The sequence below is a fragment of the Podarcis pityusensis genome (genome assembly GCF_964106645.2).
Source record: "Podarcis pityusensis genome assembly, chromosome: 9".
Classification (NCBI taxonomy): Eukaryota; Metazoa; Chordata; class Lepidosauria; order Squamata; family Lacertidae; genus Podarcis; species Podarcis pityusensis.
The window spans coordinates 72,425,427-72,450,232 of record NC_138034.1 but is presented as its reverse complement, the minus strand read 5'-3'; the positions used below and the strand labels follow the sequence as shown (position 1 = coordinate 72,450,232).

Sequence of the window (24,806 nt, the reverse complement as noted above, 5' to 3'; positions counted from 1 at the left end):
TGTTGGAGCAGATGGAATAGGATGTCCTTATTTTCATTGGAGAAATATTGGAGGGTATGGAATAGGATGTCCTTATTTTCATTGGAGAAATGTTAGAGGGTATGGAATAGGATGTCCTTGTTTTCATTGGAGAAATGTTGGAGGGGATGGAATAGGATGTCCTTATTTTCACTGGAGAAAAGTTGGAGGGTATGGAATAGGATGTCCTTATTTTCATTGGAGAAATGTTGGAGGGTATAGAATAGGATGTCCTTATTTTCATTGGAGAAAAGTTGTTGGGGATGGAATAGGATGTCCTTATTTTCATTGGAGAAATGTTGAAGGGGATGGAATAGGATGTCCCTATTTTCATTGGAGAAATGTTGAAGGGGATGGAATAGGATGTCCCTATTTTCATTGGAGAAATGTTGAAGGGGATGGAATAGGATGTCCCTATTTTCATTGGAGAAATGTTGAAGGGGATGGAATAGGATGTCCTTATTTGCATTGGAGAAATATTGGATGGGATGGAATAGGATGTCCTTATTTGCATTGGAGAAATATTGGATGGGATGGAATAGGACTCCCCTATTTTCATTGGAGAAATGTTGGAGAGGATGAAATAGGATGCCCCCAGCATGTGCAGAGAGCTCAATACATAGCAACTTCCTGTGATCCTAAAGCAGCTTACGGAAACCCATGATAGAAACAAAAAAAGAGATCATCATAGAGCAGCAATAAAAGCTGCCAATCTGAAACAGCAGCCAATTTAAAAGTGGGCTTCATCAGGCACATTGAAAGCATGTTGATGGGCAACGCATTTGCTTCTAAGCAGAGCTGTGTGCATTGCAGGACGGTGCTATTTAAGAAGAATATATGTTATACATTATACATAACGTCTCGTTCAAACACAAAGACCGTTCGATCGGTGAAAGAGACGCGTTTTCTAAATGCTCCTCTGGGAATTGTCAAACTGCTGCTTGCGGAAAGGACCGTTTGCTGGGTTATTTGTTCGAAAGACCATTTTCGAGCACACAGAAAAAAGGAAAGAAAACCAGAGGTGTCTGAGAAGGGGATGAAGAGATGGGACATTAACATTTTTTATTTTGCTTCCCACCTGCTGGTGATCAATTTGTGGTGGGCAAAGGGGAAATCTCTTTTATATGCATCTCATACACTTCCTGTGGATCTCATTAGTGGAAAGGGAACAGTTCGCTACCAAAGACATTTTCCACTTTAATTTTACTTCATATGCTCTGTGGATAACTGTCAACATTGAACACCACAGGCCTCGAACACAGGCCCGGATTAGATTCAGTCCTGCAATCTGGTAGCCAGGAGAGAAATTTGATAGTACAGCCTAAGTTTTACAAGATCCTCTTTTTTTCTGACACTTTGGGAAAGTTTACACTTTGCACAATATTATTAGGGATAGAATATATACATACATTTAAAATCATAATTTAAAAACCCATAAAATCAGACATAAGAGGAAAAGGGGGGGCATCTAAAATAGCATTGTAAGGGGAAAAAACCTTTAAATTTTAAATAATATTTGACGATGCAGAAATGCTTTATATATCCATAGCAGGTTTCTCACGACTGAAAACTTTTCATTTTGCAACGCTGAGGTTTTGTTATGGTGACAACTATGATCAAATTAACCAGCTCCCAAATCTTAACAAGTGAAGTCATCCTTTTTAGGTCTTAGGTAGGGTTTGGGGGTCGTGTGTTCAGATGATCCATGTAGACTTCAATATATAAAGAAAGGGTTCTCATATAAAGAAGGTATATTTTTAGTCTGGCTGAAAGGAAACGATAGCAGGTCTTGGTTTACTTGCAGATGAAAGACTTTAACTGCCAGCTACCACCATTCGCTCCTGCGAGGTTCCTGCAAGGCGTCTCCACTTCGCTTTTCTCAATGCTCCCTCGAAAAAACCAGCAAAAGAAGTGTGACAGAATCGATTGCACCTTCGTGGCAATTCTTGCAGCCCTGACAAGGCTCGTTTCCTTCCTCGCGCAGCTCGCCTCTAGCAGTCCAGGTTGCTGATGCCCTGGCAAGGAAGGATGGAATGGGAGAGACCCAGTTTCTCTTTCTGCTCAGGGAAACGAGAAGAGATCCCCCAAGCTGTTCTCCCTGAGTTTTTGCAGCCGCCGCCAAGATCCGCCTGGTGTTTCCTTGCCACTCTCTGTGTGTCTGCAGCAGAATGATGCTTAGGAGGGGAGGGGGAGAGGGGGGAGAGAGAGAGTTGAGGGAGCCTGCCTCTTTGCATCTTCTCCTCCTGCTGTGGCAGTTCTTAGCTTGCCCGGAAAATAGAAGCAGCCTCCAGAGGATGTAACTTGGCGACCTGGAACCATCATTTTCACTCTTGGATCTTTCTCAGGGAACGCTTGGACCACTGAAAGTCAGGCTTGAAGAGTCTCCAGCAATTTCAAAAAGGTAAAGGGACTCTGTGCTCCTGGACAGAAGATGTCCATCTCAAGAGACCAGGCAAAAGCCATCTCCTGCCTGACATTTCTCCCTCCTTGCTGCCTTAGAGGTGAGACTTCTTTTTCCCATTCTTTCACAGGAAGGGTATCTGAAGTTATCAGAGGGGCAGCCTCTCATGCGCTATGTGCAGAAAGCCAATCTCAGCCTGGGATTCTTCAGGGCACGGTGGGGGGAAGGGGAGAAGTTGTACTTCTTCTGCAGTAGATGTTTGGCATTTGTTTAAAGTGTTTTTAAGGGGAGTGAGGAGGAGAGAGACTTTTGAGAAGATGCATCTCTCTCCGAAAGAGCGCAGCCGATTCATTGTTAACAGCCGAAGGAGACGAGACAGAGAGATGCGAGTACTAATGGGCACTCAGGAAGATGTCTAACCTGGGGTGATGTTGCAGTTCAGCACGACTATGTGGGGTGCAGAGGTTGTTGCACTGCCTCAATGCTTTGCATGCGTGGCGTGCATGAAATCTAAAATGGTCCAAGCATCCATGGTGTTTAAAGAGATGGGATTTGGGAGAGTGATGTCTATCACTCTGCGAACAAAGGAGTGCCAACTCTCTTAAGAGAAGCGGGGCACCTAAAGGTCCTAAAGTCTGACCCCCACAAACTCCCACTCTCCTACACATCCCATTTGCAAATCAAACCTTTGCTAGATCTCACGTTGGCTGAAGACATCCAGTCTAGACTTGTTTGCTGCCAAGTTCAAATGCCCTCTCTGTGGTTGGCAGCCCATCCCTGTTGCCTTCAGACGGTGTCCCTAAATATCATTTTATTCAGCTGCTGGCTGTGGTAGGCCAGTTTCCCCCACCTAGTGCTGGCCAGTTGTTTTGTACTACAATTCCCATCAGCTGGGACTGATGGGTGTAGTCTAAACATAGGGGGTGCACCAAGTCAAGGAAGGCTCTTCTAGGCTATATATGGCCATTGAGTTCCTTAATGCAAACCTTGTTAAATAGAGGGCATATTGTTTAATACTTGCACAGCAGCATTTGTGTAAAATGAGGTCCCTGGTCTCAAGGACCTTCCAGTGTAAATACCAGGATGTGGGTGAAAGGCAGAAAAAGGTTGAGGAAGGGATACCATGAGAGCTATGAACATAATTATGTTTGTGTGCTAGATTAGAAGTCTTATTGCCACTGCTCAGTTTTCGGAACTTCTTGATGATTAGAATTCATTGTCTGTCATGATAATCTCTTTCTCTCTCTCTCTAAATTTTAACTCACCAATTTGATTTATCTGTACTTCTGATTATCTGAACAACTCGGATGTCTTGGGCCATTTTGCTAAAGGATAATTGTGTGTGTGTGTACCTTTGCAATATGCATCAATGAATTCACACTTGAATACATAAAATCAATCCAATATTAGACTTTCCAACTCCTTCCCACATCCCTTCCCAGGGACTTGGCTACAACATTTAATCTAGTTCCCTAATTAGAGAAGAAAGAATGTGGGGGATGGGGAGGTCCCTTAATGAAATCCACAAGTGACATCCCTTCTCACTCCAGCAAATCACGTTCTCCCTCCACCTTTTGAAGTCTTCTAAAATCAGTCATGAATGGGACCAGGCCATTTCTGCCACCTTCTGCTCCAGCCACCGGTGACTCAAATGCTGCTTTTGAAGAGGAACCTGCAAAGGAAACAGGGGAAAAAAACAGATCTGAGATAAAGGCAATACCTTGCTTGGAGAAACTGCTGGGTGACCTAAGCTTGTGACTTCCAACTCAGAGGTTCGCCCAAGTGAGCCCCTTTGAAATGGAAGAAGATCGTGTGGAGGCTACTCCATTAATGCAAACAGGTCACTGCCCCACAAACATCAGCCTTGATTCTTCCAAACCTGCCTGCCTTCTTTTGACCAGCCCAGAGGATGGTTTTGCCTGTTTCCTTCTCCTCCTTAGTCTCGTTTTTGCAGGGAGAAGCATGGGGGGGAAATGTAGAATTAATTGGTTCTACCTGTCACTGGCTCCATCTCTGTCTATCATTGGTTCTGTTGGCTTCTCTGCCCCAGCATTGTTTTTATGGTGTAAAAACACAGTAGAGAATGTCCGTTTGGACTGTGCCCATTACCTGATGCTATAAAACTGGGGTAGCCAGAACGCTACCTTCCAGATCTTGTTGGATTACACGTGAGGTAATGTGGGGTGTTACGTTCTGAGGCAGCACACATCTCAGTGAAATTGTGTATATCTGGAGCACAACTGGAAAAGCCCGCAAGCACCCTCTAAACATCTGGAAACCCTTGAAAACCCCTTTTAAAAAAAATAATCAGCACTTACCACGTCCACCAAACTCCATCACATTCGCTCCCCACAAGCCTCCTTGCTCAAAGGTGCCTAGGTTCATAGCAGGGGCAATCAGAATAAGGGCAACTAACTGACGGCTGATTCAGGACTTTAAATTGTGCTCTTATATCAAATTCCCTTTTCTGCGTATATTGTAATGTTTCACTGTTGCTATGGCCATTGGCTAATGCGAATAAAGTTTTATCTTATCTCCTTGCTCAAACTCCAACTCTCCACAGACCTCAAAGGCAGTGGCGTAGGAAGGGGGGGTGCAGTGGGTGCGGGTGGCCCCAGGTGTCATCACTGAGGGGGTGACAAAATGGCAAAAATATGTGTTTTTGAAAAATAATAATTCCTGCACCTGCCTCACCCCCCTCTTCCTACGCCACGGCAGGAGCACTCTCCCCTCAAGTGATTTCCAAAAACCAGAATCATTATTGCCTCCACTTTGCAGTCAGAGCACAGCCTTTATGACCAGCAGCATTTGACAGCCTTCTCCTCCATAAATCTGCCTAATCCAGAGGCGTAGCTAGGTGAGGTGGGGGGCACTGGGTGCCAGACCGCGGGACCTGCATCGTGCCTGAGCCACGCGCCTCTCCTGAGGGGGAGGCGCTTGGCAGACTGCCTGCAAGTTCTGCGCTGCTTTTTCGAGCAGCGCGGGGCTTGCGTCTGCCCACCACCTCAGCTGTCCTACAGCTGAGGGGGAGGCTTGGCCCGCCCTGCCCCCACGGGCAGCTTGCCCCGCCCCCCATGGGTGGCTTGCTCCGCCCCCAGTTGCAGGGCACGTGCGTAGCCCCGGGCACCCGAGCGACTAGCTACGCCACTGCTCAAAGGCTGGGGCAAGGGCTCGTAGGATTTCTGTTTTTGCTGTTTCCACAATCTTCCGGGGCTGTTCCCCCCACCCACGCGATTTTTTTTATTTTATTGATTTTCCAGAATTTTAAACAAACAAACATGTATCTTAACTATACTTAATCCAATCTTAGTAACATTGTTAAATGGCTTCCTCGAATCCCCCTGACTGAGTTTCATTGTATATCTTTGTAACAGTTTTCCAAAACCAATTTTCTCATAAAATTAACTTAACATCTTTCTTCCTTTTCATTTTAACTTTAAACATATTATTCTCTAACATCACATATTTAAATCCTAAGCCTATCTGGTATTTGCAAGTTTTTCCAATTAAGTTATCTTAGCATATTTAACTAAATAGTCTTTGAATTTCATCCAGCCGTTCTGGTACTCCTCCTCCTTCTGGTTGTGGACTCTTCCAGTCAGGTCGGCTAGCTCCGAAAAGTCCATCATCTTCATCTGCCATTCCTTTTGGGGCTGTTTTTGCCCCTTTTCATGCCACTTCTAGGTTCACAGCGATGCACACATGCGCGGTTGTGTGTGCCTTGAATGAGCATGAATGGGGAGTTGCCTGTTCAACTTCCATCAGCCCCAAGCAGCATGGAATCATAGGAGAAGTAGTCCAACAACACCTGAAGGCTGCCATATTGACTAACGCTGCAAAAATGTGTTGTTTACAGGGGAAGGGTCCGGCCTCAGAATTTGTGCCCTGCCAGTGCTCATATTTCCGAAGCAAACAATATTAATAAAGAGAGTGATCCTTTAGTGAGGAGATTTGTTGGGGTGGATTCAGCAGCACCCTTTCCCAACCTTCCAGATATTTTGTACTACAATTCCCATCGCAACGGCCATGGCGACTGGGGCTGGCAGGAGTTATAGTTCTACAATAACGAGAGGGCACTCGGCTGGGGAAGGCTGTGGCAGTGAATCAGGAAAACGGTAGGCCCAAATGATTGCTGACCACCCGGTTGCACATCAGAATTTGCACTCAGCTCTCCGCAGTGTAGAAGAGCCGATTCATATTGTAATGACTACATAGAAGAACTCTTCCTGGTAATATTAATGCAGCTATAATATCTAAGTGATTCATCAGCACGATTTAGCAATTTAAAGCACTTCCGAACTACTAAAAAGATGCTGTATGCAGCAGATTATTATTATTAATATTTTTAAAAAATATTATTTTTAATAAAAGGACTTATAAGAATTGCAGGTGGCAAGTACTGTCTTAAAAGCAACATGCCTCTGCTCTTTGACGAAGGAGGAAATGCCACTTCTTGGAAGATTATACCTGCTATGAGATCATCATCTAGCAAAGAAACCATGCCTCTCTTTTTGCTTTAGGACAATTCTTTTCAAACATTTGCAGATTTATGCCAGTTTTATTAACGGACCAGTGGGTAATTCAGCTTAACATCCTTATATTTTACTGTGCCCATTTCATTATGACTGAACTGCACTTGGGGAAAAATAGAATATATATTTAAAAAGGAGACAGTGAAGAATAAGGATTGAAAAGGAGACTGATAACTATGCTTACACGAGCTGTCTTAACTATTTATTCTCTTAGTCGCTGTGCATCCTGAAATTGGGTAATCTTTGCCTGCAGAAGTTAGTCTGCAGTATATAAAGCATGCAACTCACAGATCCGCATAAATGCTTTTGCCAACTTCCCCTCTCCTCCATCAGATCAAGGCAGGCTGCCGTCTTTCAAACCTCCCTAGCTATGAGCTGGCGAGAGAACTAGATTGAGTTGGCTGAAATCAGCTGTTTGCTTAAGCTGCTGGGGTGTCATGGAATGCTCACAAACATTTCCCAACTGGTTCGAAGTTTCCAGGATTCTCCGCACATAGAGTCTGGGAACAACCGGTGTTGGTGCAAAAGGCCACAATTCCACCATTGGTGAACTCTTAAACTAGTCTCTGCCCAGCCTGGTGCTCTTCAATGCTCCCTGCTCCCTGGTAGCTGTAGTCCAAATCAGCTAGAGGGCACCAGGTTGGCAAAGACTGCCTCAGACTGTGTGTCTATGAGAGTGGCAGGTGAGCAGTGTGTGTGAATGGGGTTTATGGCTGGCTCAAGATTTTATGTTGCCGAAAGCAAAGAAATGGGATGCAGGTGGCGCTGTAGGTTAAACCACAGAGCCTAGGACTTGCTGATCAGAAGGTTGGCGGTTCGAATCCCCGCGACGGGGTGAGCTCCCGTTGCTTGGTCCCAGCTCCTGCCCACCTAGCAGTTCGAAAGCACGTCCAAGTGCAAGTAGATAAATAGGTAGCGCTCCAGCGGGAAGGTAAACAGTGTTTCCATGCGCTGCTCTGGTTCGCCAGAAGCGGCTTAGTCATGCTGGCCACATGACCTGGAAGCTGTACGCCGGCTCCCTCAGCCAGTAAAGCGAGATGAGCACCACAACCCCAGAGTCGGTCACAACTGGACCGAATGGTCAGGGGTCCCTTTACCTTTACCTTAAAGCAAAGAAGAAGAGTTTGGATTTGATATCCAGCTTTATCACTACCCAAAGGTGTAGGCCAGATGTCCTCCCCTTATTCCACGTAGGGGAGCAGAGTGGAAGTTAACTCATATTTCAACACCAGCAATGAGACAGGGTTCCCACCCCACCCCTGAGGCAACTGCTGAGCTTAAGAGCAGCTCTGCTCAGCAGGAATGGCCAGGAATAACCCCTCTCCTAGGCACACCAGCATCTGTTGCCAGAGGCAGCCGAATCAATTGACCTAACGGTAGGGCCGGCCCTGATAATTTTTGTATCCAAGTGCTGCATTTTATTTCCAAGTGGCAGAGCTTCTGAGAGCATCGGTGGGGAAGCAGACAAAGCACACATCTGCGAATTTGCATCAGTCTCCATTTGTGCGTCTAACTTGCCGGAGGTTTGTTTTATTTATTTTTTTGCAGCTGAAGCAATTGGCCTGAAATAATAACAAGCTCGTGTCTCTTCTCCGCACAGCGGTCTGCTCGAAGCATGTTGGTCAGGATCGGCCCCAGCCCGTTTTCGGAACAGCATCTTCTCGCCGTGGAGGATTCGGGTCAGGAGTATTCCACCCGGAAGTCACCCTCAGCTCCATTCATGCCTGAAGGACCCTCCGCGTCCCCTGAGCCAGACCTTCTGCTGCCCGCCAATGCCACCAACGCCACGGACTGCGGGGAGGATATACTGCTGTACGGGGACACTGAGAAGGTCATCATCGGGACGGTCCTCTCGGTCATCACTCTGCTGACCATTGCGGGCAACAGCTTGGTCGTCATCTCCGTATGCATCGTCAAAAAGCTCCGCCAGCCGTCCAACTACCTGGTGGTCTCCTTGGCTGCAGCTGACTTGTCTGTGGCCTTTGCCGTCATGCCCTTCGTCATCATCACCGACCTGGTGGGAGGGGAATGGCTCTTTGGGGAGGTCTTCTGCAACGTCTTCATTGCCATGGACGTCATGTGCTGCACGGCATCCATCATGACGCTCTGCGTCATCAGCGTGGACAGGTAGGGATGGTCTCCTGCTTTACGAATCATAGGCTCACAGAATTGTGTGTGTTTGTGCGCGTAGGTGTGTGGAAATGTTCAGTGGAAACAGCAGCAGGGGCAGAAAACAGAGAAGAGACTGTCCAAGTTCATAGAATCATTGGATTGTTGTGGGAATGTTCAGGGATGCAGGAGAGGACATATTGTTTTATTATAGCCTTTCCAACTTGTGTTAACAAGTTCACAATTTAGCAGAGTAACAATCCCCCTTTTAAACTCACAGCGGATGCGTTTGCTCAGGCTCACTAAAGCCTCTATAATAACTGTTCTGGTATTTCCCCCTTATTCCCTCATAAAAGATAAGACACGACACAGTCTTCTCTAAAAGTATAAAAAGAGTTTACTCACATTCTGCTCACAAGCGGATCCCAGAAGGCAGACTTAGCTTAGAAAAGTAACATATACCTGGAAACTATCTCATAAGAAGACAGTCCCTTTGTCCTCTCTTGGCTGGAAGCCAAGAGGACATCTTTGGCTAAGCAGATGTTGCTTCTTCGATGCATGCAGTCAAAGAGAGAGAGATGGCTGCCCTGCCCTGTGCTTTTGTCGTTACCTGCACAGGTGAGGCCACGCCCACCTCTAGTCACATGCAGAGGAAGTCTGTCCCAGCCCAGAAGGAAACAGGCAGTTTACCTGCTGGCTGGACAAACATTCTACCCCATGTGTAAACATGTTCACTCTAGGAATGTTGTACTTGACTGCTCTTGTGTTTCACATCCCACAAAATGCGCACGTGGCCTTTGCAGGTCATCTAGACCAGCTTTTCTCAACCCTGGGTCCCCAGATGTCGTTGGACTACAACTCCCACCATCCCACCATCCCCTGACCACTGTTCCTGCTGGCTGGGGATGATGGGAGATCTAGATCAAAACAGGAAACCCCCAGCTAGAGCATTTGCTACACAACTCGTTCTGTCGGCGCAAGGATTTGCCCTTGTGCGAAGGAACTTTCTCCCCTCTCCCCCTTCCCCTATGCACTCTTCCCCCCCAAAAGAAAAACTTTCCGAAGCAAATTTGGAGAGTGCATGGAGTGCACTCAGGGGAAGAAGTAGGGGAGAGGTTCCATTTTATGCCTACAAATCCTTGCGTGAACAGAACGAGCGTGTTGGATACCACCCCTGATAATTTCTTGCTGCTGAATGTGAAATGTATGCTATTGAAGAAGCACCGCTAAATAAGCAACTACCCTATGGATGATGATCGTGGATGTGGGTGTGCAGCCTTTGCATTTAGATCCTTTTGCTGGATTGGGAACAGTACGAGGGTGCGTGAAGATTGAATTTAGATGGGCAGAGCCATTGCTTAGAGACAGAGCACATGTCGTGCATACAGAAAACCTTAACCAGGCCGATTATTTAGAATCACTGTCATTGTCTGGTGGGCTCTGTAATCAACTGCAAGTGAAACTCTCTCTAGGTTTCTCACTGCAGTACAGGGAAATTAAGAGGATGGTATGCATTGCCTAAAGGTGACATTTCATGACGGAGGCCACCCGATAGTCTAACCAATTCAGTTGTCTGAGTGTCTTTATTTATGTAGTGAAAAACAGCCACAGGGAGATGCCGGCAGGCTTGGGGGGAATCGGAGACTTGCAGATGTAGGAGCGAGGAGAATCTGTAGAACATCACCCCTCTAAAAAACAAAACAGCCCAATGAAGATGGCATGTACTCGATGCCTGCAGAACGTTGAGAGGGGGGAAACTGAATAATAATAATAATAATAATAATAATAATAATAATAATATTTTATTATTTATACCCCACCCATCTGGCTGAGTTTCCCCAGCCACTCTGGGCGGCTCCCAATCGAGTGTTAAAAACAATACAGCATTAAATATTAAAAACTTCCCTAAACAGGGCTGCCTTCAGATGTCTTTTAAAGAGAAGATAGCTGCTTATTTCCTTCACATCTGAAGGGAGGGCGTTCCACAGGGCGGGTGCCACTACCGAGAAGGCCCTCTGTTTGGTTCCCTGTAACTTCACTTCTCGCATTGAGGGAACTGCCAGAAGGCCCTTGGCGCTGGACCTCAGTGTCCGGGCTGAACGATGGGGGTGGAGACGCCCTTCAGCTATACTGGGCCGAGGCCGTTTAGGGCTTTAAAGGTCAGCACCAACACTTTGAATTGTGCTCGGAAACATACTGGGAGCCAATGCAGATCTCTCAGGACCGGTGTTATATGGTTCCAGCGGCCACTGCCAGTCACCAGTCTAGCTGCCGCATTCTGGATTAATTGCAGGTTCTGGGTCACCTTCAAAGGTAGTCCCACATAGAGCGCATTGCAGTAGTCCAAGCGGGAGATAACCAGAGCATGCACCACCCTGGTGAGACAATCTAAGGGCAGGTAGGGTCTCAGCCTGAGTACCAGATGGAGCTGGGAGACAGCTGCCCTGGACACAGAATTGACCTGCGCCTCCATGGACAGCTGTGAGTCCAAAATGACTCCCAGGCTGCGCACCTGGTCCTTCAGGGGCACAGTTACCCCATTCAGGACCAGGGAGTCCTCCACACCCAACTGGATGGGAGAGAGAATAATATGACTGGAAGAAGTGGAAGGAGAGAGAGATGCTTTCAGGTTCCTACTCATCTTCTGACCCCAGCTTGCACCCACCTGTTCATTCATTCTGGACAGCCTCTTGCCTGAAAAGGGAGAGCTTCAAAGGTTCTCTGCCTCCCAGCCACCACAACCTCCACACAACATTTTGTCACTGGTCCCTGCTTGTATATACCAAGAGTGACCTCATTCTCTGAGAGCCTATCCTTGCGTAGCCAAAACAGCACCACCCAGGCACAAGAGAGGGGGGACCCGTAGCTTTGTGGAAACCCTGAGGTTTCAGCTCAAAGAGTACTGAGCATGCCATGGAATGCCAATTTTTTGTAGGGATAGGTTAATGAAAATCTGGGGGTGTGGAAGAGAGAGAGGAGTAATGGACTGGAATATTCGTTTTTCACTTTTCCTTTTTTATACATTCTTATTGGGTTTTTTAACATATCATTTCCAACAATCATATAACATAACTTCTTATCTTATACAATATTTTAGACTTCCGTCAACTCCTCTGATGATTTTTCATTCTCTATCACTTATTCTACATTTCTTAATTTCTCTATTACTCTTTATTATCATTAGCTAATAACTCTCCTCATAGTCTTTCTTGCAATATTTCAAATAGTTCTCCTTACAAAACTTCTTGCAGTCCTACTAGCGCAATCTGTTCATTACAATTACTTTTCCGTTTTTCACTTTTCCATACCAGTTCGTGATTGATTGATTGATTGATTGATTGATTTTTAAGGGGTCTGCACAAAAAAATCATCAAAAATTTGAATACAGCTTTCCCCTGTGCACATGTCAATACTTTGAAAGTACAGTACTTTGACACAGAAGCCATGGGCCATACTTTGTTTTGTTGCCTCCTTCCCAAAGCTTACCCAGCTTTGAGAAGGCAATGCGAGGGTCAGGAATCAAATGTTGCTGAGGGCTGCCAAAAAAGGGCTGTATGCGTGTTGGACCACCCTGGTCTAGTACAGCCTCGCACCACAAGGAAATGCCTATACCACAAATTTAAGCCCATTTCAAATGAGCCAAGTTGCGTCCAAACAACCTGTTTGTTGAGCATTCGCCCTGATTTGCTTTCACAAAGATGGGCGTTGCAACATCTGTTGTTCATCATGATGTCTTGGTGGAGAGATTGTGTCAAGCCATAGTGCCTTTTTCCATTGCTTTCCTTACTGGGGGGGGGGGGGATTGGGGAGGGGCTTGCAAGAACACCCAAACCAATTTAATTTTACTTCCTGAATTTTCTGGCAAGCGCTTGAATCCCAGCTACAAAACAGTCTGGAAGTCTAGAAGCCAAGGGGGCCTCACTACTGTAAATCCAAACCAAATCTGCCAAGATAATGAATTTGTTTGTTTGCGGTATTTATATCCCACTTTCTTGTCCAAGGAGCAAAAGGGGGGTGCGCATGGACCTCTCCCTCCTCTCTTAATCTCCACAACAATCCTGTGAGGTAGTTTAGGCTGAGGTCACCCCGTGAGCTTCGTGCCTAAGTAGGGATTTGAACTCGGGTCTCTCCCGGGTCCTAGTCTGGCACTCTGCACTGCACTGTACAGCTATCCCTTGATGCTTTTAAAATACCCTGTTCTTCTCCCAGCCTGTGCACTTAATTCCTTGTCTGTGCGACTTTCTATCTTTGAAACAAAAACAAAGGAAAGAAATCTGAGCAGAATTAGGAAGCAGACACTTAAAGTTAATTGTGCAAGTTACCGCAGCAGCGCCTCTGAATGCAAAGGGTAGGCGTGTGGAATTCAAAAGCAATCCCAGACTGCACGTATTTAATGTTTGGTGCTCCTGTTAGAAGGAGCCATAAAGTCTGAGAGGCGGAGATTTATTTTATTTATTTGGAAATGTCTGCACTGCCCTTCACTATAAATATGCACAGAAATAAAAAGGAGCAGCCTCTTCGGTGAAGGGCGCCCATTGTACATAAGCTGGGTTCAGCAATCGCATTTATCACTGCCTGTTGTTGTTGCTTTTAAAAAAAGAATGGTTATGAAGCAGAAGTCCTTTATAGCAGGGACGGGGAGCTGCTTCCAGCCTGCGGGCTGTCTTTCCTTCTGGGCAATCTTCCAAGGGCCACATGCCAGTGTTTGGAAGGCCAGAGGCAAAGGCAGGTGGAACAATGAATATTTTTTATAGCTTTGTACAACAGACTGGCTCCTACACATACTCACACCTCTCTCTCTGCCCTCCATCCAAACAAGGAAGAGACATGATCAGAGTTCAAGGACAAATCCTAGCCAGGCAAAAACCCTTGAGGAAGGTGAGAAGGAGGGCTAATGAGAGGTTTGGCTTGGGGAGGAGGCAATAATAATAATAATAATAATAATAATAATAATAATAATAATTTATTATTTGTACTCCGCCCATCTGGCTGGGTTTCCCCAGCCACTCTGGGCAGCTTCCAACAAGGATTAAAAATACATCAAAATGTCACACATTAAAAACTTCCCTGAACAGGGCTGCCTTCTGATGTCTTGTAAATGTCAGGTAGTTGTTCTTCTGTTTGACATCTGATGGGAGGGCATTCCACAGGGCGGGCGCCACTACCGAGAAGGCCCTCTGCCTGGTTCCCTGTAGCAAGGCCAGGGAGAGAGATCTAAGGGGCTGCAGTTGTTCCCTTAGCCTGAGGCTCCTCACCTCTGCATTAAAGAGATGGCCCATTTGGTGGCCAACCCAGCTCGTGTGATTGATCCCTTCATCCATCCCTCTAAGGTTAAACACTCAGATTTTTGCTAGCAGAAAACAACAATAGTTAGTTACCAACTCAGTTAGAGCAGTCTTTTCTTTAGCTTCAATATTTAAAAAAAGAGGTAAAGGAACCCTGACAGTTAAGTCCGGTCGTGAACGACTCTGGGGTTGCGGCGCTCATCTCGCTTTACTGGCTGAGGGAGCCGGCGTTTGTCTGCAGGCAGTTTTTTCCGGGTCATGTGGCCAGCATGGCTAAGCCACTTCTGGCGAGACCAGAGCAGCGCACGGAAACGCCGTTTACCTTCCCGCCGGAGAGGTACCTATTTATCTACTTGCACTTTGACGTGCTTTCGAACTGCTAGGTTGGCAGGAGCTGGGACCGAGCAACGGGAGCTCACCCCGTCGCGGGGATTCGATATAGCCCCATGGAAAATCCCCACGTTCAAGCCTTTATGGGAGGTTGGGTGAGTAACACCACCACACCTTCTTGGAATAATAGGTCCGGAATTGCCCAAGAAAGATGTTAGATTGTTTTTGTATGCCACAACTGCTGCTAGGATTTTCCAAGAACTGGAAATTACAAGAAGTGCCAACAGTGGAGGAACGGCAGATGAAGATGATGGATTTTTGGGAGCTAGCCAACCTGACCGGAAGAGTCCGTGACCAGAAGGAGGAGGAGTCCCAGGAGGAATGGATGAAATTCAAAGACTATTTAGCTAAATATGCTAAGATCATTTAAATAGAAATACTTGCAATTACCAGATTGGCTTAGGATTTAAATATGTAATGTTATAGAACAATATGTTTAAATTTAATATGAAAAGAAAGAAAGATGTTACTTGATTAAGTAAATTTTATGAGAAATTAGTTTTGGAAAACTGTTACAATGATACACACTGAAATTCACGGCCTAGGATCCTCGTACCTACGGGACCGCCTCTCCTGGTATGCCCCGCGGAGGACCTTATTTTAATGTTGTATTTTAATCTTCTTTTTAAGTTGTATTCATTCAACTTGTTTTTATTATTGCTTGTTAGCTGCCCTGAGCCCAGCCTTGGCTGGGGAGGGAGGGGTATAAATAAAAATTATTATTATTATTATTTTTATTATTATTATTATTATACACTGAAATTCAGCCAGGGGGATTTGAGGAAGTCATTCAATAATGTTAACAAAAGTGGAATTATGACAGTTAGGATCTATGTTTGTTTGTTTGTTCATAAATTTGGAAAATCAATACAAAAAATGGGGGGGGGGAAACAAACAAACACCACCACACCTCCCTGCATGTTGTATGTCTTGCGCACGTGGTCCCTGGGGATGCAGCATGGGTGTCGATGGGTCTGGCACCCGACCCCTCCTCACGTGTGTCTCGACGGGCTTCTGCGTGCTCTGAAATGAATAAATCCTGAGAGGTGCTGGCTGCCTGCAGGTGTTGCCGAAGCAAATAGGACCTGACACTGTGCCCAGCAACTGGAGCAGACCCTGAACAGCATTTAAGCATGCATTCAGCACCCTTCTCTAAGCCTTACTTGACTGCAGATCAAAGTACAGATTAATTAATCACTTAACGATCCCTTGCAAGTCTTTTCACGGCCTCCTTCCAGATGCTGTGTACATGGAGGAGGGGGACTTCATTGCTGATGATAGAAGCGCTGCTAATCCGGATCTCTTTTTTAAAAAACACTGAACTCAAATAAACTCTGCCGTCCTGAATAATTTTTAGCCGAGTGCTGTTTTCTGCAAAGCCTCAGAAACTTCCGCCTATTACATCCATCTGAGACCTGCACCGGTGGCTGAATTGCTACTGGGCCCATGTTCAAGGTGGGGTTATTAGTATGCAAAGCGCTTAACAACTTGGGACCAGTTTGCCTACAAGAACGCCTGGCCCCACATGCACCCACTCGACTGCTGCAATTGGCAGAACTGGCACGGTTACAAGTGCCACATAAAACCCATTTCTCATTGGTAAGAACTCAGTCTTTTACTGTGGCAGCACCTGCCCTTCGGAACCCCCCGCTACTTGATATCAGGCAGGCACCTTCGTTGTACTCTTTTCGGCACCTGCTAAAAACATTCTTGTTTAGAAGAGCCTACCCAGATGGTTAAATAATTGGTGCAAGTTGTTGTTGTTGTTTACTTATACCCTGCCCATCTGACTGGGTTGCCCCAGCCAAAGTTTAATCTATTTTTAGTCTATCATCTTAACTTTTCAAAAGTTTTAAATTATCATTGTTAAAGTTTAAAATTTTCTTATTGATGATTTTGTTGTTCTATCTTTTTTTGTGAACTGCTTTGAGGCTGTTTTTGTGGGTTGATTTTGTTTTTTTTTTTTACAACTGAGAGATGTATAATTTTTGTGAACTAAATAAACATCATTTTTTAAATTTATTTTTTGAGGTGGGTGGTTTGAGTTAGCCACACACCTCTTGTTCCACGAAGGATGTCTGCGTAGCTTTTGCCTTTCTAAACTTTCTAAATCCAGTCATTCCGGCATTTCTTCCACAATAAACATAATAAGCATTTAGAAAATTAGAATAAAATTATTCTCAACCCGGCTCTCTCAGCCCGGCTACCTCCAGATGTTTTAGACCTCAACTCTCATCAGTCCTGGCCAGCCCAGATCCAAGTGCACCTTTGGAGGGGTTTCTGGGGTCACAGAGATTTCCTGGGATCTAGATCACGACACTGCCTGCCCACGCATGCCCATTTCTGTTTTGCTGATTAAATCCTTACAGCAATTGCAAACAGTCCTCCATGGGCACCACAGTTCAAGAAGGACACTGACAAACTGGAACGTGTCCAGAGGAGGGCAACCAAAATGGTCAAAGGCCTGGAAACGATGCCTTATGAGGAACGGCTAAGGGAGCTGGGCATGTTTAGCCTGGAGAAGAGGAGGTTAAGGGGTGATATGATAGCCATGTTCAAATATATAAAAGGATGTCACATAGAGGAGGGAGAAAGGTTGTTTTCTGCTGCTCCAGAGAAGCGGACACGGAGCAATGGATCCAAACTACAAGAAAGAAGATTCCACCGAAACATTAGGAAGAACTTCCTGACAGTAAGAGCTGTTCGACAGTGGAATTTGCTGCCAAGGAGTGTGGTGGAGTCTCCTTCTTTGGAGGTCTTTAAGCAGAGGCTTGACAACCATATGTCAGGAGGGCTCTGATGGTGTTTCCTGCTTGGCAGGGGGTTGGACTCGATGGCCCTTGTGGTCTCTTCCAACTCTATGATTCTATGATATGATGTGCTACCGCAACGTGGTTATGCAACGGACCCTGGACCCTGCTATTTTTACATTAACTCCAAGAGCTAGCTGGACCCCCTGTAGGACAAGCACACACATTGTTGCCTGGTAACCAAAGAGATGTAATTAGAACAGAGTAATTTTTTAAAGAGAGAGAGAGAAACCCTACCATGTGGGTTCTAGTGGCGGTTCCTGAGAGGGTGGTTAAAAGGTGGCTGTGTTCACTGCTGCAAAGATTTGTGACCCACTTTGCATCGCCCAAAAGAAACTCAGTTCAGCAGCCGCAGTGTCGTGGGCAGAGGGAATAAGTGACCTGTGTGGAGTTTTGTTTTGCTGAGTTAGAACATCGAGCCACCTAGCCCTGAGCAGCGTCTCTTGGAGGGAGAACTAAGCTTTTCCCCATCCCTGCTAACTGTGACACCGGCTGGAGATACCGGGGATTGAATCCACCCTGGACGCAGCGCATGACAAGCACATGGCTCCACCTCAACCACTGGCTCTGCCCCATGTGTCAGGGGGTGATGCGAGTGATGGGAATTGCGTTCAGGTCACATTTAAAGGTGTTCCTGCTTAATTTGCCTTTCTGAAATAGCATGAGAGTCGAAGCGTGGCGACCTTTTAAAAATTCACACTTCCCCGAATTTTGCAGTGCAGTTTGCCAGTCAAGTAATTTGTATAAAAAATGCATATGGCATAAATAGGCATGCCTTTGTGAAGACAACATACAACATGCATGAACCTACCTGGACCCTGAGAATCATCCTCTGAGGCCCTTCTTTGTGTGCCTCCTCCACGTGAGGGTGGCAACATAAGAATGGGCCTTTTCTGTGGTGGCTCCCCATTTGTGGAATGCTCTCCGAGGGAGGCTCATCTGTTGCCTTCATTATACATCTTTAGGTGCCAAGCAAGAATATTCCTCTTCTCCCAAGCCTTTGGCTAATTAAACTATCTATGACCTTTTAAACTGTGGGGGTACTGTTTTCATTTGTTACGAAAATCCTCGTTATTGCATATTTTTACATGACTGTTTATTCGTATATATATATTTTAAAATGTATATGGATGTTTTATGATGGCCTATATTTCTAATTGGGACTCGGGTGGTGCTGTGGTCTAAACCCCTGAGCCTTTTGGGCTTGCTGATCAGAAGGTCAGCGGTTCAGATCCCTGCCACACGGTGAGCTCCCGTTGCTCTGTCCCAGCTCCTGCCAACCTAGCAGTTCAAAAGCACACCAGTGCAAGTAGATAAATAGGTACCGCTGTGACGGGAAGGTAAACAGCGTTTCCATGCACTCTGGTTTCCATCACGGTATCCTGTTGTGCCAGAAGCAGTTTAGTCCTGCCGGCCACATGACCCGGAAAGCTGTCTGTGGACAAACGCCGGCTCCCTCAGCCTGAAAATTGAGATGAGTGCCACAACCCCATAGTCACCTTTAACTGGACTTAACCGTCCAGGGGTCCTTTACCTTTTTACCTAACCTTATATTTCTAATGCCTAATAAAGGTTTGACGAAGCCAAATCCAACCTCCCAATCTTTCCTTGGTGTTTTCCAGGTACCTGGGAATAACCCGGCCACTGACGTATCCCGTGAGGCAAGACGGGAAGTTGATGGCCAAGATGGTGTTCATCGTTTGGCTCCTCTCGGCCTCCATCACTCTGCCCCCTTTGTTTGGCTGGGCGAAGAACATCACGGTGGAACGGGTGTGCCTTATCAGCCAGGACTTTGGCTACACCGTCTACTCCACCGGCGTCGCCTTCTACATACCCATGGCCGTCATGCTCGTCATGTACAACAGGATCTACAAGGCAGCCAAGGCCAGCGCTCAGAAACACCGCTTCATGGACTTCCCCAGGCCTTACGAGCCAGACGGAGCCTACTGCATCGAGCCTGGCGTCCGGCGCCAGCATAGCACCAAGAGGAGCAAGGCTGTGGAGCAATGTGCCACCTTGTCCAAACTCCTCCGCCAAGACCGGAAGAACATCTCCATCTTCAAGAGGGAGCAGAAAGCAGCCAGGACCCTGGGCATCATTGTGGGGGCCTTCACCTTTTGCTGGCTCCCCTTCTTCTTGATGTCAACGGCCCGGCCGTTCATCTGCGGCAGCCGCTGCAGCTGCATCCCTTTGAGGCTGGAGAGGACTCTCCTCTGGCTGGGGTACGCCAACTCCCTCATCAACCCCTTGATCTATGCCCTCTTCAACCGGGACCTGAGGACTACTTTCTGGAACCTGCTGCGCTGCAGCTACCGCAACATCAACCGCAGGCTGTCCGCCGCAAGCATGCACGAGGCCCTGAAAGCCACAGAGAAACACGAGGGCATCATCTAAGGCTGCGGGCCCATGTGGACGTTGGCATTTAAAAGCGTTGCGGTCACTCACTAAGGGAGGCAGACCCTCCCTGCAGCTGCCCGCTCACACCAAGGATTGGGGGCTCACCTGGATGGGCATGGCCAAAGCAGGGCAACGATTATCCGGTTCCCCTGCAGCCCTGGGGAAAAAGACAGCTTTGCAAATAAGTCTACGGAAGATGCTAATTCACAAAAGGACCCAAATAAATCTGTGCATCTATGGCAGCTGTTTGCGGTATAAAGGGGAAACAATATTTTGACACTTTCAAGAATTTTCCTATGTGTGGAAATTGGGGAGAGGAGATTATAAGATCCTAGTAAAGGCCTTTTAAGGGAAAGGAAATTAGCTGGCAAGCCAAGCGAGAATTGTATATCCGAGAGCTAGTAGCAAGGATGCTCAACAGAAGGCCTAGATCAGCTTTCCCTGACCTGACGCCCTCCAGATAATTTGGACTTCAACTCCCATCACCCCTGACCTTTGGCCATTCCGGCTGAAGCTGATGGGAGTTGGAGTCTCACGACATCTGGAAGTCACCAGGATGAAGAAGGCATGGCATCTGCTGTGGAGCTCTTATGTAATAATAATACTTAACATTCATACAGTTCTTCCAGGGCATTTCGCATTCATTTGCTTCGATTATCCTTACCGTACGACCCGTAAGGATAGTCATAGCCGCTAGGGACTGAGAGAGAGGAAGTGGTTTATGTTAACAGACCATAGGTGAGGCAAGATGCAGGGCTCTTCGTTTTCATGGGTGCACACACTGACCAAGTGAGGACTTAGATTTTGAGTATGGAACCCAGCATGCTGAGATGCTCTGTCCCCATCTGAAATAAAAACAAATAGGCAAGTTTCTAGTCCTTTGGCTAGAAAGGGAAGGCAAAAAGGGAAACAGAGCAAAAATTTCCAGGGGACCTGACATTAGCACCTTGTGCCTCACTATGGCGGAGAGAAGTGGAGCATAAGATATCAGGCCAGGCAGTTTGTCCATCTTGGCCAGCAATGTCTGCTCTGACTGGCAGCATGTCCCCAGGGTCTGAGGCAGTAAAAGGTCTTCCCCGGCCCCTATTCTCCGATCCTTCTACCTGGAGATGCAAGGACTTGAACCAGGGACCTTCTACAAGCATAGTATTTGCTCAACCACTAAGCACTGATTCAGTCCAGAAGGAGTTACGCCAAATGAGTCAATACATTCTCATATGTGCACCCATGTAGACAGGTAGCAGAACACAGTTTTTCTCCGCTTTCCTTGACGATTCCCTGGCCCCCCCACAAAGAGCCGCGTCCTGCCTTGTTGCTGGATAGCTCAGTCAGTATAGCAAGGGACCCTTAATCCCAGGGTTGTGGGTTTGAGCTCCATGTTGCGTGAAAGATTCCTGCATTGCAGGGGGTTGGACTAGATGACCCTTGTGGCCCCTTCCAACTCTACAGTTCTATCATTCTGTTATCAGAGATGCACATTTTCATTCCTTAGTTGGTGGTCTGGAGTATATCAGGCTCAACAAGCCTCTTCCATCTGCCAACTGAGCTCGCTGTCCAACGCCTCCCTATCTCCCCACATTTCTCGCATTTCGCAGCAGCTGCTGGCTCTCTTTCGCTAGTCTCTGCTGCCGTCTGGTAACCATGCATGTCCATGCATCCAAAGCAATGTACAGAAAACAAAAACAACATTATACCCATCAGGCAGAAACATGGTTTGGCTACATGCAGTGGCTTTTAGAAAGAACAACAATGTGCTAACTTTATCACAAAGAGGCGTACCACATCGGACTGGGGGAGTGGCTATCGGACTGGAGGATGTGGATGGCATTGTGGTCTAAACTACTGAGCCTCTTGGACTTGTTGATCAGAAGGTTGGGGGTTTGAATCTCCGCCACGGGGTGAGCTTCCGTTGCTCTAACCCAGCTCCTGCCAACTTAGCAGTTCAAAAGCACGCCAGCGCAAGTAGATAAATAGATACTGCTGTGGTGGGAAGGTAAACAGTGTTTCCGTGCGCTCTGGTTCCCGTCACGGTGTCCCGTTGTGCCAGAAGCGGTTTAGTCCTGCTGACCATATGACCCGGAAAGCTGTCTGTGGACAAACTCCGGCTCCCTCGGCCTGAAAGCAAGATGAGCGCCGCAACCCCATAGTCGACTTGGACTGGACTTAACCGTCCAGGGCTCCTTTATCTTTACCTTACTGGCTATCCATTCTGAGTTGCAACTGCAAGAGAATGGCGATGGAGCTTCGATAGCAGGTTAGAAAGTTTCACCACTCTGCCACTCTGGTAATATAAGCAAGTAATTCGGCAGAAAGGAAATCCTCAGTGTTTTCCAGACCAAAGGCTACTAAGTCTCAGAGATGAGAGTGATTTGAATGGCAGGGTCTAAATTGAAAACTTCAAGACACTCACTAGCTTCTAATTTCTTCAAATTTCAGCCAGCTTTGGAAACGAGAGGTCAGGAACACACTGGGTTAATTCAAGGGCGGAAAGCAACACCTTGAGAATCAATGGCAATGAAAAGGGCACTTTTGTGTGGAGGCAACTTGTTCAAAATAGCAGCACCCTACAAAAACCTTTGCCAACTTGGCCAACGTGCAGGTGGGGGTTGTCCTCCAAAACATCTGTAGGGCACCAAATTGGCAAGCAATGCCCTACTCCGAACACACTCTAGAAAAACTGTGTGCATTGTGCATTTGTGTGTGCCTGGCGCAACCCTAGATGACACAACCATGTGGAGAACTTTCTGCAGGAACTACACAATGACAATCATCAGCATAATCTTTGTCCCTCTGGTCCAATATGGCAGACAGGGTAAAATCGCTTGGCCTAGCTATTCCAAGGAGTAGAGATGAGAAGTCCTGGGGGGGGGGGATGGGGGGAAAAACCATTTCCCCCCGTTTTTCCCCTGTTTCCCCCCAAAGCCATTTTTTCCCAGAAAAATTGAAAAAAACAGTTTGATATAGTTTGAATATTCCACACACTTTTTTTCCTCCATTTTTTCTGGGAAAAAAAATGACTTTGGGGGGAAAATGGGGGGGGCTGTCGTCCCCCCCCCAATTTTTCCAGTTTTCCCCCAGAACTTCCCATCTCTACCAGGGAGCCTTTTTCCGTCTGAAGGCTACATTCCCTTCTCACCCCCAGAAACAAAAGCCGGCAGAACGACGAGTGTGAATTTTACATTTGTATGATAAGTTTACACACACACATAGCCTGCAAGTCTCCCAGCAAAACCAGGACATCCCTTTTTTTTTTAATTTCTCAAGAACGGCTTGATTTTTTGAAAATAAAACTGATCTGAGAGAACACTGACAGATTCCAACCAGACTGAACTGATATCGAGAGGGTTTGTTTAGAAACACAGTGGCATTTTTTTCTGCCGGGGCTGATGGGAATCTTGAGGGCACCTTGGGAAAGGCTTTTTCTACCAGGAACCAGGAAAACAGGCCAGTTGTTCCAAGGGCTGAGGGTGAAATCTGCGGTAATTCAAGAATCCAAATTAAATAAAGGTGTTACTGACTTACCAGCTGAGCGCCCTGGTTATTTGAATTTTGTGCACGCCTCATGGTACGTTTAGGTTGAAAACAGGTTGGGTTGGACTAGAGGAGCTTTGTGGTCCCTTCCAATAATTCCACAATTCTGTGATTCCAATGTACAGTGGTACCTCAGGTTACAGACGCTTCAGGTTACAGACTCGGCTAACCCAGAAATAGTACCTCGAGTTAAGAACTTTGCTTCAGGATGAGAACAGAAATCGCAAGGTGGCGGCAGCGGGAGGCCCCATTAGCTAAAGTAGTACCTCAGGTTAAGGACAGTTGCAGGTTAAGAACGGACCTCCAGAACGAATTAAGTTCTTAACCTGAGGTACCACTGTAGATTGTTTTCCTGTCAAGGGCCACAGTATCTTGCTCAGTCATGACTGTAGTGGCACGGCTGTCTTGCATGCAGCACTGGCGGTTTGAGGGGTGCTCTGTGAAGCCCCATGAGGAATCGCCTCCGGCACCCACAACATTACCTGCTGGAGGTGATTATGCCCAGGTACCTTCTATTTCCCTTTCTCCGGTTGGTGCAGATTGCAGGTTGACTTTTCCTTCAGTCCTTTGCCAAAGCTTTGCATCTTCCTTCCCAGGGCTGCTACAGCCTCACCTGCCACCTTCTTAAGTATAAAGAGCAACAGCGAGGAGAGGAGGAGAGGAGAGGAGAGAGAGAGAGCAGGGGCGTCTTGCCCATAGAGGCAAGTGGTACAGAGCACCAGGGCGCCAGGGAAGAGGCGGAGGCTGGACGTGGCGCCTCCCGGCATCTGCTCGCTGCCCTTCCTCGCCTCGCTGAAGCAGTGCTGCGCCCAGAGCCTCCGCCTCTTCCCCGCCAGAGGAGCCGCCCTCCAGCCGCTGCCCACCTCCTCCAGCCCCGCAAAGCTGGCAGCAACGCCGTAAAAAGGTTGGCAACTCTGGGAAAAGGGGTGTGTGTGCGCGCCGGAGGGATCTTTGCACCATGGCGCCGGATATACTTAAGATGGCCCTGTGAGAGTCAGACAGACACACACACAGAGAGAGAGAGAGACAGACACAGACACAGACAGACAGACAGACAGACAGGGCTCTTTTCCTCCCATTTGCCGAATTGTCCTCTCTGTTGTGCAGGCTCAATACGAGCAGGCCGTATATCACAATTTGCGCAGACATTTTTAAAAAGTGCAATGCAAATCACCCAGAATTGTGGCTGATCATCTTCTGGCTCCCATCGACGCTGGGAAAGGAGCAGCTCACGACTTCATGGAGTAGCAGAGTACAAAAAAATAAAGTGACAAAGCAGAGGGGCTGGGCAATATCTGGTTTTCAACACTGTGACATATCCCCAGCTAAACAC

At 46.9% G+C, this 24,806-nt stretch overlaps 1 protein-coding gene and 1 long non-coding RNA gene across 3 annotated transcripts; one reads left to right on the top strand and one right to left on the bottom strand.

The window, feature by feature from the left end:
- Positions 1-743: 743 nt before the first annotated feature.
- LOC308485299 (5-hydroxytryptamine receptor 7-like) lies at positions 744-22,802 on the top strand. Of its 2 annotated transcripts, none has more exons than XM_081020980.1 (3): positions 744-2,519; positions 8,552-9,078; positions 19,168-22,802. In XM_081020980.1, exons 2-3 carry the CDS (start codon positions 8,567-8,569, stop codon positions 19,937-19,939), a joined length of 1,284 nt encoding a protein of 427 aa, XP_080877106.1. In that variant the 5' UTR covers positions 744-2,519; positions 8,552-8,566; the 3' UTR covers positions 19,940-22,802. The 2 variants fall into 2 exon arrangements, with proteins under 2 accessions (XP_080877106.1, XP_080877107.1); XM_081020981.1 differs by lacking the exon at positions 744-2,519 and adding an exon at positions 4,427-4,592.
- On the bottom strand, positions 3,840-24,434 carry LOC308485475. The gene is made up of 2 exons (XR_013990548.1): positions 23,956-24,434; positions 3,840-4,091 (listed from the first exon to the last, which is right to left on the bottom strand). It is a non-coding gene; the product is annotated as an uncharacterized lncRNA (long non-coding RNA).
- Between the last annotated feature and the right edge of the window lie 372 nt (positions 24,435-24,806).